At 40.4% G+C, this 12,753-nt stretch overlaps 1 protein-coding gene across 3 annotated transcripts in view; it reads right to left on the bottom strand.

Annotated features, from left to right (window-relative positions):
* Positions 1-621: 621 nt before the first annotated feature.
* sh3kbp1 (SH3-domain kinase binding protein 1) overlaps positions 622-12,753 on the bottom strand; it is a 67,370-nt gene continuing 55,238 nt past the window's right edge. Inside the window, exons 9-19 of one of the 3 annotated variants that reach the window (XM_015390658.1) lie at positions 11,446-11,540; positions 11,270-11,365; positions 11,131-11,182; positions 10,982-11,053; positions 8,211-8,346; positions 8,052-8,122; positions 7,861-7,967; positions 6,777-6,887; positions 2,780-2,991; positions 2,637-2,700; positions 622-727 (exon numbers count right to left, since the gene is read on the bottom strand). In XM_015390658.1, coding sequence (XP_015246144.1) covers positions 689-727; positions 2,637-2,700; positions 2,780-2,991; positions 6,777-6,887; positions 7,861-7,967; positions 8,052-8,122; positions 8,211-8,346; positions 10,982-11,053; positions 11,131-11,182; positions 11,270-11,365; positions 11,446-11,540 — 1,055 coding nt within the window. In that variant the 3' untranslated portion in view covers positions 622-688. The remainder of the gene's footprint in view (positions 728-2,636; positions 2,701-2,779; positions 2,992-6,776; positions 6,888-7,860; positions 7,968-8,051; positions 8,123-8,210; positions 8,347-10,981; positions 11,054-11,130; positions 11,183-11,269; positions 11,366-11,445; positions 11,541-12,753) is intronic. The other 2 variants (XM_015390659.1, XM_015390660.1) reach the window with 2 other exon arrangements.

Genomic DNA, 12,753 nt, shown 5'->3' with positions numbered 1-12,753 from the left:
CATTGGTCCCTCTTTTATTTGAACTTAAACTATGAAAAAAATTAAATGTATCTTAAAACACACACATTGATAATGTGTTACCAAGATTCCCGGTTGAAGCTAGTTTCAGTGTTTGTGGTTTGATTTTCATTTGTTTGGAAATGTAAACTGTAAAAACCCCCACTTTGAAGCTCAGTACTCCAGGTCCTCACATTGCATGAACACAAACACACTCATACGTACAGACAGGAGGTGAAGGCCGCAAAGTGGACATAGAACTGCACAGAGGTCTTCTGCTCAGACCGGGCTACAGAGGCTGACGTTTCCTTCGCTCTAGGAAACTTTAAAAAGTACCAGGCAGCCATGGCTCCGGGCGCATCCTTTTTCTGCGGCCGGTCGGTACCGGTGGCACAGCGAAGAAAGCAGTAAACCAAACAGAGAAGCCTCTTTAACAGGAGATAGAAATAAATGTAAGAAGTAAACGCAGGATAAGGCGGCTTAGAGGGGCGGGAATGTGGCTGATTCCATGGTGCTGAACCGCTGATGGTGATGATCGTTTGGCACAAACGTAGTTTTGGCTGAATTGTCAAAACCAACAGTGAGAAAGTTATTCTTTTTCTGTTTTTTTTTTTTTTTGTTTGTTTTCGTTTTTGTTATTTAATATGGCCGCAGACGTGATGGGAGCAGGCTGATACGGATACTTCAGTCCTCATTTGGACAGGCTCCTCTTTAAGTGCTCTACTTCCACCTGTGAGACAAAAGCAGGGAATCAGTTAGTATTGCACATTTTTTACAGGCTTTTAAGATTTAATGAACTAATGCTGTTCTCTGGAAAAAGTTTTTCTTTAAAATGTTCAACTTCCAACTCAAAATTTCTAAGTATTTTCTTCTTTTTAAACAATAATTCTGAAGCGGAAGAAAATACTAAATATGTCTTAACATTTCTGATGAGTAAAGACTGGCTATATCAGTTTTCACCCCTTTAACTAAGGAGTTACCAAAGCATCAGCAGGCCAATACTTGGAGCTGATAGTTTTTCTTCTTGTATTGTCATTGTTTGATGTGCTCAACAGTTCATTGCTTTCACATCCTGTGAAGCCCATGCCTTGCCATTCCTTCCATTTTATGTCCATTGTTTATGTGTTCTTTGATTTGTATTTTCCATTCTGGTTAAAATGAAACTTGTCAAACATTTCTTATCTTTTTGTCATTTTTATCATGTCAATCAAGGCAGGAAAAGCTATATGTCATGCTCTTGGGGCTGATGGTTCAGTTTTTTTCTTTTGCTCCTGCTCACCTGTCTAATTGGGCCAGCAGCAACGGTAATTAGCGCCAATAGTTTCCACCCGGTTCCTCTGCTATTTATGTTGTTTGCTTTCCTACCATCAGCGCCAGGTTATTTGAGCAGTTTGGTGAGATTTACTGCAGCGATCTGAATCTTGTTCTGTTTTCCCGATTTTGACCAGTTTCTGCCCAGTAGATCCAGAGTTTTGCTTTGCCCCTGTTTTCTCAGTTGGTTTGATCTGTTCAGGACTGATTCATGGATTTGGATTCAACTCTTTCCTCCAGATCGGACTGAACTTTGAATCAGGTCAGAGACTTTTGCGCCAAGTCGTGATAAGCCCAACAGTCCAGTCACTGACCTGGATTTCCTATCCCTGCAGGGATTCGCCCCGCAGCTGACAAGTAGCCCGGCATTCCTATTTGTTATTAAATAAATTCTTTGAACTATCCCACTGCCTGTCTCGCCTTGAATTCTGGGTCCAACTTTCTGATTTCATTGCACTATAATGGTTTTAAGAACTGGCGAAAAAAAGGGGTAGCCCTTGTTGGAAAATCAGTTAATTTCAGCCTTAAAAACACTGTATCCATATATCTCTACCCTTTAGTCTGCCCCCCTAGAAAATATAAATAAATAAATATAAAACCATTTTCCCCATATAAACACAGCTGATTAGTGAGTGAAAAAAGAGCAAACCTAGGAGATTGCATCCTGCTTAAATAAGCATCCACAGTAGCAAGAGGTAAAGACATCTATTGGTCTCATTAAGCTCAGGAAAGTCTATTCTTTACCTCCTAAGTTTGTCTTTCCCTTTTCTACAACGTTTTTGGATAGGATCATTTTTAATAGCTAAGAAACTTTTACCAGCTCTAGGCAATTTTAATTTAAACGGAGAGCAAACTGGGCTTATTTATTTGTAAACTTTTCACTCCTCTGACCTAAAATTACAAGGAGTGAATTAATAGGAGAAGCTCAGGTGGGAGGAGATCTTCACAGGCAATTCGACAGTCCCTGACTCCAGAAATGTGGGATTCTTGAAGGGCAGATAAGAGGATATAAAATGTTTGAATGACACCATGAGAGTCTGCCCCAGAGTTTTCCAGGAGCCATAAAGTGAAAGGAGCAGACATAAGGATGAGCAAACTCTTCACTCAAAGAGGATACAGTTTCTTCTATACTGTAAAAAAAAATGGGTTTGAAAACCAAAACCTTTTACAATACCCAAATTTCTTCAGCTCCAAATTTATGCACAACTTTATGTTGGTTTGTGATGTGAAATCTCATAAAATGTGAAAAAATAAACATTATATCCTAAAAACAGCATCCAGAAATAAGCATTTTTTTCTAAATCAGGTCAAGATAAAATAACTCTAACCTGTAAACTAATGCGCATCCTCTTCTCCTCATCCAGCGCAGTGGCCAGTTGCTTCATCTCCTGCCTGAAATGCATCCCATCAGGTTTCAGTCACATGAACAAAACATTTACCAATGAACAAACAGCCATGCAGGCCGGTTCACCTGTGGTGGATCTTCAGCATCTCTATGGAGGCTCTCAAGTCTCTCAGTTGGCTCCTGAGTTCCTCCAGCGTCGGCGACGGCGTCAGCGGCGAGTGCCGCAGCTCCGGAGAAGGGGTGAGACCCGAGGAGGAGGACGGGGAGATGGAGCGATGGCCGGAGTTAGGAGGGGGCAGCATAGAGGGTTTATGCAGCGGGGCTTTAACATCCCCTACCTAAAACAGATCACGATGGTATATAAGAAACGATTATTCATTTTATTTACCTACACAGTCACACAGCATGAGAGCTATCAAGGCGAATGTTAAATTTAATTAAAGAACTCTGAAAATGATCATTGTTGCATTATTTCTTTTTTTATAAAGGGTGGACATTTATCATATTGCCATGCATTAATAGTCATGATAACAATTTGGATTTATCGTCAAATTATAAATTAGAATTAGTGATGATGAAACACTAATGAAAGAATATGATTAACTGCTGTTACTATGGGATATTTAGTAATATGATTTACAATACTTTATGTAACTTGTCTTCCCAAGAGGCCTCTTTGAGATTTGTAGAAAGACTTCAAAGAATAAATTTGTGTTTTTATTGTGAATTTTATCGTTAACAGAATACTACAACAAAATATTATGATTAGATTTTATGGATGCATTGCCCTATCTTTCATTTTTAAGAAATGCAAAGAGAAGAAAAAACTTAAAAGAACAAATAAAAAACTATAAAGACGCACAGTAACATACAGAGGAGATAAGAGTTTTACATGCAGCCAGTAAAACATTCAAATGTTAAATATTTTATTTAAATCATTATTCCTAGGACTCATTTAAAAAGTTCCCAAAACCTCTGTAAAAAAAAACAAAAACAAGAATTGTATCCCAAACTTTGAGTTAAATTGGGATTTTCTCTCATTCTAAAAGGCTTAAATACATTAGATTAGATGAGCCTTATTGATCTCACAGCGGAGAAATTCACTCGTCACATATTGGTACAGTGATTAAAGAAGGTGCAAACAAGGAGGAAAAAGGTGCATTAAGAATAATCAAGACCCCAATACATAAACAACAGCCATTAACATATTTTCAAATGTTTTTTTTGTGTTGTGAATTAGCGCTATAAAAATAAAGTGAATTTAATACTTATTATGTTGGGAGTAGACCTCAAGCATTTATAGCTAACAGTTTTCTACTATATTGCTAGTTGGAGATTTAAACTCTTTTGCTTTGATATTGTATAATATTTGCTTGTTATTTTCAATTTCATCACCCTTTTGACCATCTGACCCAAACTGTCTCCCTATGGAAACAACCTCAAGAAACTACCAGAGAAAAACCAAGAATCAAGGCTGGGAAAACAACAAACCACTGAAATCCAGTGTTTCAGCTCCCAGCACAGCTACTTTAAAGTTGTGGACTTAAAGGGTAAAGGAAGGAAGTCGCATGTAATAGCAGGATGTCCAGTCCACAAACCAAAGGACTTGACCTCAGTGAGAGACACACAAAGACGCCTCTTATTGTCACTCATACTCTGATCTATTCAGGTCAGTGTTACCTCATATTCCATCAAATAACCAATCACCATTACATCAGTGAAGAGATTTTTGAAAACTTTTGTTAAACAACTCTGCTTCTGTTATTTGATTCTAAACTGTCCACTTTTATATACTAATTTATATAAACAGCCCGAGACCAGGTAGCTGGTCAAATGGCCCTTAATGTTTTCCATGACCCTAAATAAAATGATGTAGAAAAAAACGGTAAAAGAATAAGCTATGATGAGAGTGTTTGGAAGAATAAAGTTGAAGCTTTGGGCTTCAATTATCAACTCTTGGGCATAGTGTTAGTAGTATTAGTGGATATAGTAGCTCTTCACATTCAATTGAGGTGGTGATCGCTAGACAATGCTCCTCGACAAGTCGAACCAGTTTAGGAGACAATTAAAAAGGAGGATGATGAGCCTCTCAAAGGGCCTTTAAAGGGGTCCTAGAATGCAAAACTGAATTTACATTGTCATAGAATAACAATAGTTCAGTGGGTGAAATGGACGTACAGACAAGTACAAACCCCATCGACAACTCCTTTATCTGCAAATTTCACAATTCTAAACTTCCACCATAAAACGTGCGAATGCAAACGAAGCCGTGAATTAACGTCAACTCTGGCCTGTACTTTTGTCACACGCCGAAATTAACATACAGAGTAGCCCACTGGTTTACTGACCCAAGAACATGAATAGAGGTAGCCTACAGTTGGGTTTACTTCTACAAGAATTGCAAAGCAGGCAGTTTCTCTAATGAAAATAGCCAGAACCATGGGCGTAAATGCAGTGATCCAGGTTTCATGGAGAAGGGGGAAAATTTTCACAGTCTTCCCAAGGATCCGAAGACCCGACAGGTAAGGATTATTTTTGTCTATCAGAAGATCCCTGCAAAGTTTGATGCTCATCTGTTTATTTGCTCTAAACATTTTACCGAAGACAGCTTTCAAAATCTTGGACTGTTCAAAGCAGGATTTGCTAAACTTCTTTACTGAAACGAGGGGCTGTTACGAACGTAAGGTCATCACAACTGCAAGCTGTTTTATTTTGTCGCTAAAGGCCAATTTATGCTTCTGAAGCATAGACTCTGCAATTGTCAAATCTGTCTCTGTCCGTGACCACGCCCCCTGTGCAGAGGTTCTGCAACCGTCGTCACGCACCTCAAAAAATTCCTGACTACGCATCGGACGGTCGCAAACCCGCGCAGACCTCAAACGGAAGTGCACAGACAAAAAGCAGCTGTGATTGGTCCTTGGTATGCCTTTCAGGTTGTCTGTGTGGTCGTCCTTCTCGATTTGGTGCCGGGGCGCGCCATTTTTAAAACCGAGGAACAATGGAATACTATGATGAACGGTTAATCGAGGAGGTTCGCTCCATTAACAGAAGGTTAATGGAGCGAACGCAAGGGGGAACAGCAGGTTCCCCCTTGCGCTTTGGCCAGAAACTGCTGTGCGTCTCTAGAAATTCCAGACCGACGGTGCAGAAGCATACCAGCAAAACTGGTTTGCGAACAGACCAAAGCGACATTTGATGTGGGCTGTTGCAGAAGTATAATCTGCCCTTTAGCTGGTGCTAGCATATCTAGGGTGACCAAATTTGGGCTTCTGAAAAGGAGAACAAGGAGCGACTGAACCTAATCCGGTGACGGTAATCACGGTAAGGGTGGAAGCACAGTAAGCACGGGGCCGCAGTTGTCCAGACTACCGTCACCGAGTCGGGTTTGGTCGCTCCGTCCCCCGCTGGCTCCCTGCCCCCATTCGCTGGGGTTGCCGGACCAGCCCCGGAGCTGAGGGCTGGGTTCTGCTGCACTGTAGTCGACCAAAATCCCAGACGATTTTGAAATTCCCCCTGGACATTTTTTTAGGTATGAAAAGTACGACATGTCTGGGGAAAAAAAGGACGTCTGGTCACCCTAACATATCAACAATTTGATGTTTCAGTGAGTGAGTGCTTGTTGCTATGATGCGTCTTTGCTCAGCAGCTTTGCTCGCTGTAAACCAACTAATCAGTGCACAGCTCATCTAAATATTCATGAGTGTACCATAAAAGTAAACCTGTCGTTTCATTCTAAGCCTTTTAACCAGGCTTGCATTAGAGCTCAGAGAACAGCAAATGTTACACATCCTATTCAGAGACCTTAAGGACCAGCTCCAAATACCCTATATTTTCATTCTATGACCCCTTTAGAAGACCAAATATTATTATATCTTTAAATATACTCTGGATGTTTAATTTGGAATAATGAGAGGACCAAGGAAAACAGATTGCTTTGTTCCCTGCCATAGCTTTTCACCAATTTTTACTTTTGCAACCTCGTTTTAAATCTGTTAACATTTTTGATATAAGAAAACAGCTGGAGTAACTTTCAACAGATCACATTTGAAAAGGAAAATTAACCGTATGGCGCCATCTGCTGGCTAAACACAAGAAAATATATAAGTAAATGGAGTGATCATACCGGAATGATAGGGACTCCTTTCTTGATGGAGACGGGCTCCTGGTCCTCTTTTCTCCTGTCCTTCCTTTCCTCCACCGTAGGAGAATCCAGCTCTGTATTGGACAGAGAGGACTGCCAAAGAAAGAAAATAATATAATCAGAAAACCTAGAGAAGGAAAATCAACAATGTTTCTGTTTCATATAAACAGAAAATAGGAAATTGCCACAACATGTTTAAATAAACTAGGTTATCTGGTTGGGGAGGATCTATGCACGCAGAGATTGTTGAAGCTTTACTGTGGCACAAAAGTCAGCAAGGATCCATTTTTTTGTATGTGTTTCTATACTATGATTTATTAAAAAGATATAGAAATAATTAAAGACAAGCGTTTGCAAATATAGTATGCTCAATCAAAACTGACACTCCACCAACATATAAAACACTGAACCCACCAACTGTGTGGGTAAACAAGGTGGAAGCATTATGCTATAGGGTTTTCTTTGCCAAGAAGCAATGTAGAGGTGTATATACATGTATATGTATTTATGTAAATACATGAGTTATATATATTGCTTTCCCTTTATAATATGAATGCATTATACGTGATATAAATAGGTGGGAGTCATTTTAAAACACGTAGTTAACTGATATGATGTTTTTGTTTTTGTGACACCCAAAGTTTCCTTAATTACATGTATGGAAATATGACAAATTGTTGGTGCCCTTCATTTAATAAAAGAAAAAACAAACTGGCCACTGGATTAACTTGAATCTGAGAAAAGTAATAATAAATAAAAAAAAATCTATGAAAATGGGAAAATAAAAGTCAGATATTGCTTTTAAATCATGCTTCATCAAAATTATCTAAAAAAATTAACTTATAAAGCAGGGTTAGAAGAAAAAGATGGTACCTCTAGAAAAGGCAAAAAAATAATGTGATCAGTGCGACAAGTTATATCTCTGTGTCAACTAATTGACATTAAGAGTTCTTGGACTGTCTCGGTTTAGAGAGATTTACATCCTGTGCTAATAACCTATCATGAGCCCCACATGTTGTGGTTTTAAGGGGAATAAAACTGGGTCAGTAGGTTCCTGAACACTCACAGGTGTTATGACCTGGGAACGAGGCCGGCGGTCTGTGACTCTAGGTCGCGATGCCGTCGGGTGGCTCAGCTTCTCTGTTGAAGAAACGACCGCATCCAGGTCAAAATCTGAACACAGAAACAAACAGACGAGTTACGTCCAGAAAGGGCGAAAGGGAAGGAGGAGTCCAAGTTGCTGCCACTCAGACTCACCGGTGCCTTGTGACCTGTCAGGGGCAGAATCTGGTGTTGAAGCACCGCCCTCAGACTTTGGGCTTTCACTCCTGAGCAGGTAAATCAAACAACAGAATCAGCCGCTAGAAGGTAAGGGTTCATCTCTGGTTCTTTTGGGTTCTGTGTGTGTTTACTGACGCTAATGTAGGCGGCCTCTCTGGACGCCTTGGGGGATGGGAGGAGGAGGAGGAGCTTGACTTTGGGGGGTGGGGCTTCTTGGGAAGGTGCATTGGGAGGGAAGGCTTAGGGATTTCTCCAATCTTCATCTCTTCACCTACACACACATACATGAGAAATAATAGCGCTACAGAATAATAATCATCTTCAAGTTGACCTTAAAGTTGAAAAAAAGAAAGAGTTAAAAGGTAAAAGATTTGCAAAGCTGCAGGAGTAAATGGGAATACAGGAACAGAGGATGGAAGGATAATGAAGAGGGAGGAGGGTGGAAGCTGAGATGTTAATAGTGCAAACACAAACCAAGAGACACAGTTTCTAATACATCTTGGTAGAATCATCCCTCAGGTTCTTCATTAATCTCCTGTAAATATTTTCTAATTACATTTTTCCAATGTAATGTACATCTGTCAAAATAAAAAGAAACATTTTCAACAAAAAAAATATTATGGTCATAACCAAGGGGGACCCTGCAAAGATTTAAATGCAAATAAAAAGGACGTGAATTGGCTGAGTTTTTCTCCTCAGAGAAACAGAAACACCCCTGCTGACGAACAGCCCATCTAATGGTACTGTCTGTCTGTTCTGGTACAAGTTGCACTTGAAGTATCTAAATATTCTAATCTTTCATCATTTTTGCATGCTTTATTTTCTTTCAAGGATGCTTATATTTTAGGTGCATTTTGAATTTAGGTAAACTCTTAGAAGGAATAATTGTAATAAAAAGCAAGTCTTTAAAATTTCTCATTTTGGTGAGAGATATCTGTGCCTTCGGTTTGAGCGCAAAGGAACCAATCTTAGCGTGCAGTGAGACAACACGCAGAGACAGAGTCGAGCGAGCGGAGAGACAGCTGAGCGCACAGCTGGTGTTGAGCGTGGAGAGAGAAGGTCGAGCGCGAACAGAGATGGATCCGAAATGGAACTGAGCGCGACGATAGTCCAGTGAGAAGCGTTTTTCAGAGTTGAGCACGCGCCAGACCAGTTTTGAGGGTGCGCGTGTTTTCTCACTGTGAGCTCGAATTGGTTCCTGCGCGTTTAAACCGAAGGCACAAGTATCTCTCCATATAAATGCTCCATTAGCGCTGTCTTTGGAGAACAATTCCACCCTCTTCAGTTTCGGTTTTAGCTAAAGCCTCTCTGTTGACGAGTGTTTTACCTGAGAGTAGGGGGGAAAAATCATATTTGTGATTAAACATAACTAGGTCTGCGTCATCAATGTCGCCAACACCGCAATGATTTCAGACAGCGGAGCGACCAGCGCAGCGATCAGACAACAATTGATCTGTATAATGAAAATAGCTGCATGAGCTGGAACGCTGTAGAAAGCAAGAATATTTATATAATAATGACCGTCTGCCCTATTTACTAGGGGGCAAATATAACTCAAGTGACCGCTGCTGCGGAGTCTAAAGATTGTCAACAAAAGTTTATTCTGTGACTTGCAGAGGAACTTCGTAACAGGTTTATGCAGGAAAAGGCAATACAAGAAGAAAAGATGAGACAGCATCGTGAGATGAAGAGACGTTCTCATGGTAAAACAACACAGTGCCAGGTGCGCAATCTCTGCAACGGGAACCGCAGCACTGAGCGTTGTGTGCACTGCACAAAGTATACCTGTTGCAAATGCATGGAGTACTCGCATTGGGTTTGTGGAAACTGCTAAATGGGACAATTGTAGCTTCATATGTAGTGCTTTTCCTTAGGGGAAATAAATGTTACTCCAATATTGAAATCATACTGTTGATCATTTTCGAAGCTGAAATGTTGAATGACATGAAAAGGCGAGACAAGACAAAATACAATTATTCTCTAAGTTGTTCTTTCTTTCACATAGTGAGCTTTGCAACAATACAAATGAGTCTGTTGGTGAATGGACAGTATAAATAGGCTCTGCCTTGCCTTGTTGGAAAAGCATGGTTATGACCTGTTCTCAGCTCAGGAACTAGGACCCGTATGATATCTGGTTGTCCAGGTTTGCCTAAATAAATGATTTAGATATGACCTATGAAGATATTCCTGCAAAAAGGTCTGACGTTGCAGGAGCAGGTAATGAAAAGTGTTTGGAGCATGCTCTTGTTCTGATACCAGTTTGTTTCAGCCTTTATCCAGTCTCATGTAGAAGGGCTGTTCATATCACGGTTATTTGCATTACAACAAGGACAGTTAGCAAGGTAGAGTGAATACACAAACTTGAAGACTTGAAGAGGGGAGGGGGGCTTGCAGGAAAACTGAAATTCTCCGGGACATCTATTGTTAATTCTTTAGGCAGAACAAGATATAATTTCAAAAACAAATAATATAATATTAATATAAATAACATTAAAGTCCTGATTTACTATTGAGACGTACCTAAATATTATTCAAGACCTATGACTATTTTTGCTCATTTAAGACAACTTAAGGCCTCACGGAAACCCAGCATTACATCCCGCACTATTGTGGTGAAGAGTGGATGCATCTGTCTTGCACCGGCAGTACTGAGGGTACCAGTGTTCGACAAGTATCAAACCACAGAGCCTGCAGCTTCCTGTTGCACGCAAACAGATGCTGATTAGCTTTCTCAATCAAAGCTCTGTCACTTTGTACACAAAGGCAGAGGAAACAAGCTGAAAGGGAAATTTAAGCTGTTAGAGGCTCGTTGGAAGTTGGAAATCTGCCAATCAGACAAGAGCAGTACAAGGTAGCAAAATGCATTAAAAGCGGGGCTGACGCAGGTTAAACGGGACCACGTTTACCTCGATCCTGGTCTCTGTGTGGCGGATGCTCAGGCCGCTCAGGGGGGGCTTTCTTCCCTTCTGACTTTTTCTCTACAGATTAAAGTTCACATTTTTGGGTGGTTGAATTTACAACAATTAACAAATAAAAGCAAAACTCAGCCATTTACCTGTGGTGTGTTTAGAGGAAGGCGCACTGGGTGGCGGTGGTTTCTTAGGTCTCTAAAAAAACATTGAAATATTTGGGTAAATTTTTGAATAAGCTTTTTCACAGTTTAGCTTTTTTTGTTTCAAAGATGTCACAATTACCTCTTTCTCAACTTCAAGCAGTTTGACAAAGTTATCTGGGAAAACGCCTTGCCTTCCGCCGATCTCCCCCATCCACCAGCCTGCATCGGCACATTCCTGTAAAAGCAGAACAGTCTGAATCGACAACATCAAGCGTATTTACTGTGGAAAACTGGAAACATGAATGCTGCTCTCACCTTTGTGATAATATTGATAATATCCCCCTCTTTCAACGTCAGCTCATCTTCATTTTGTGCTTCATATGGGAAAAGGACCTTACATTGCTCCCTCACTGGCAGCCAATGAAATAAAAAATAAATACATCAATGGTTCATGCATAAATGCTATGAGAGTTGTTTTAGAAGATTTTTTTTCCTAACATCTTGAGTGGTGCACAATAAGTGTTAATATCACAGAAAAAAAGGACATAAATTATTTTTTTATGTATTTTGGCAGGTCCAAACGGCATAAATATTTACTTCTGGTAACGATGCCAAATTAAAAACAAAAGGAATCTGCTCTAGTAAGAATAGTAGGTTAAAGACTTCTCATTTTACCAAAACCGGTACACCCTAAATCATAAAAACAATGGTCAAGGTTTAGATGCCAACTTAAGAAAAGCACATGCAAGGCCACGTGGGGGTTGCTGCTTTTCTTCTGAACCAGTGAATTTAATGTTTTAAGGTTAGCCCATACCGCAGTGTTGCATAGCCATGTTGCAGCAGGCTTCTAGGTTCCTCTGCAAGTAAATTGGTGTGAAAATATTGTTTGTAATTCACTTCTTAAACCAGGGCAGCTGCATGCAAGTACAGTTAGCAGTAGCTAATAATTTTCTTCATAAAAAATACGTTTTTTAAGACCTGGCAACCAGCTGGCAAACAGTATTATTAAAGGTTTGAATGAGAGCAGACACCATCTACTGGCAGGGAGGAGTTAAACTTGTAGCTTTCACCTTTAGGGGTCTGAAATAGTGTTGCGCCGATGCCATTTTTTGGCCCCGATACCCGATACCTGCCTGTGCAGTATCGGCCGATACCGATACCATAATAATGTAAAATAATTGCCATCATGGCTTTGTCAAGCTGCTGCCTACCTTTGTGAAGCAGGAGAAAATCTAATACAAAGTGAATCCAGTAGAACCTTTTATCGCCTACCAGGAGTGGGTGACAATAGTTGAACAAACTTATGGCTCTCAAAATGGTATCGGTGCCCTATTTGTTGGTACTCGCCGATACCGATATCACCATTTTAGGGCAGTATCGGGGACCCGTCGGATACTGGCATCGGTATCTGTGCAACACCAGTCTGAAACCAGTTCAAGAAAGGGCCGTGTGGCTGCAGGTTTTCTTTCCAACCAAGCAATCGCACACTAGACTCCATTCATCTCATCAAGTCATCTTGTGTAGATTGCACTCAGTTGATGAGATGACTGGAGTCTGGTGTGCTATTGCTTGGTTGTAAAGAAAACCTGCAGCCACACAGCCCTTTCTGGAACCGGTTTGAGA

Source organism: Cyprinodon variegatus, unplaced genomic scaffold, assembly GCF_000732505.1.
Source record: "Cyprinodon variegatus isolate N-32 unplaced genomic scaffold, C_variegatus-1.0 Scaffold507, whole genome shotgun sequence".
Classification (NCBI taxonomy): Eukaryota; Metazoa; Chordata; class Actinopteri; order Cyprinodontiformes; family Cyprinodontidae; genus Cyprinodon; species Cyprinodon variegatus.
The sequence above is the reverse complement of the archived record's forward strand: the minus strand, read 5'-3'. Positions and strand labels throughout refer to the sequence as shown.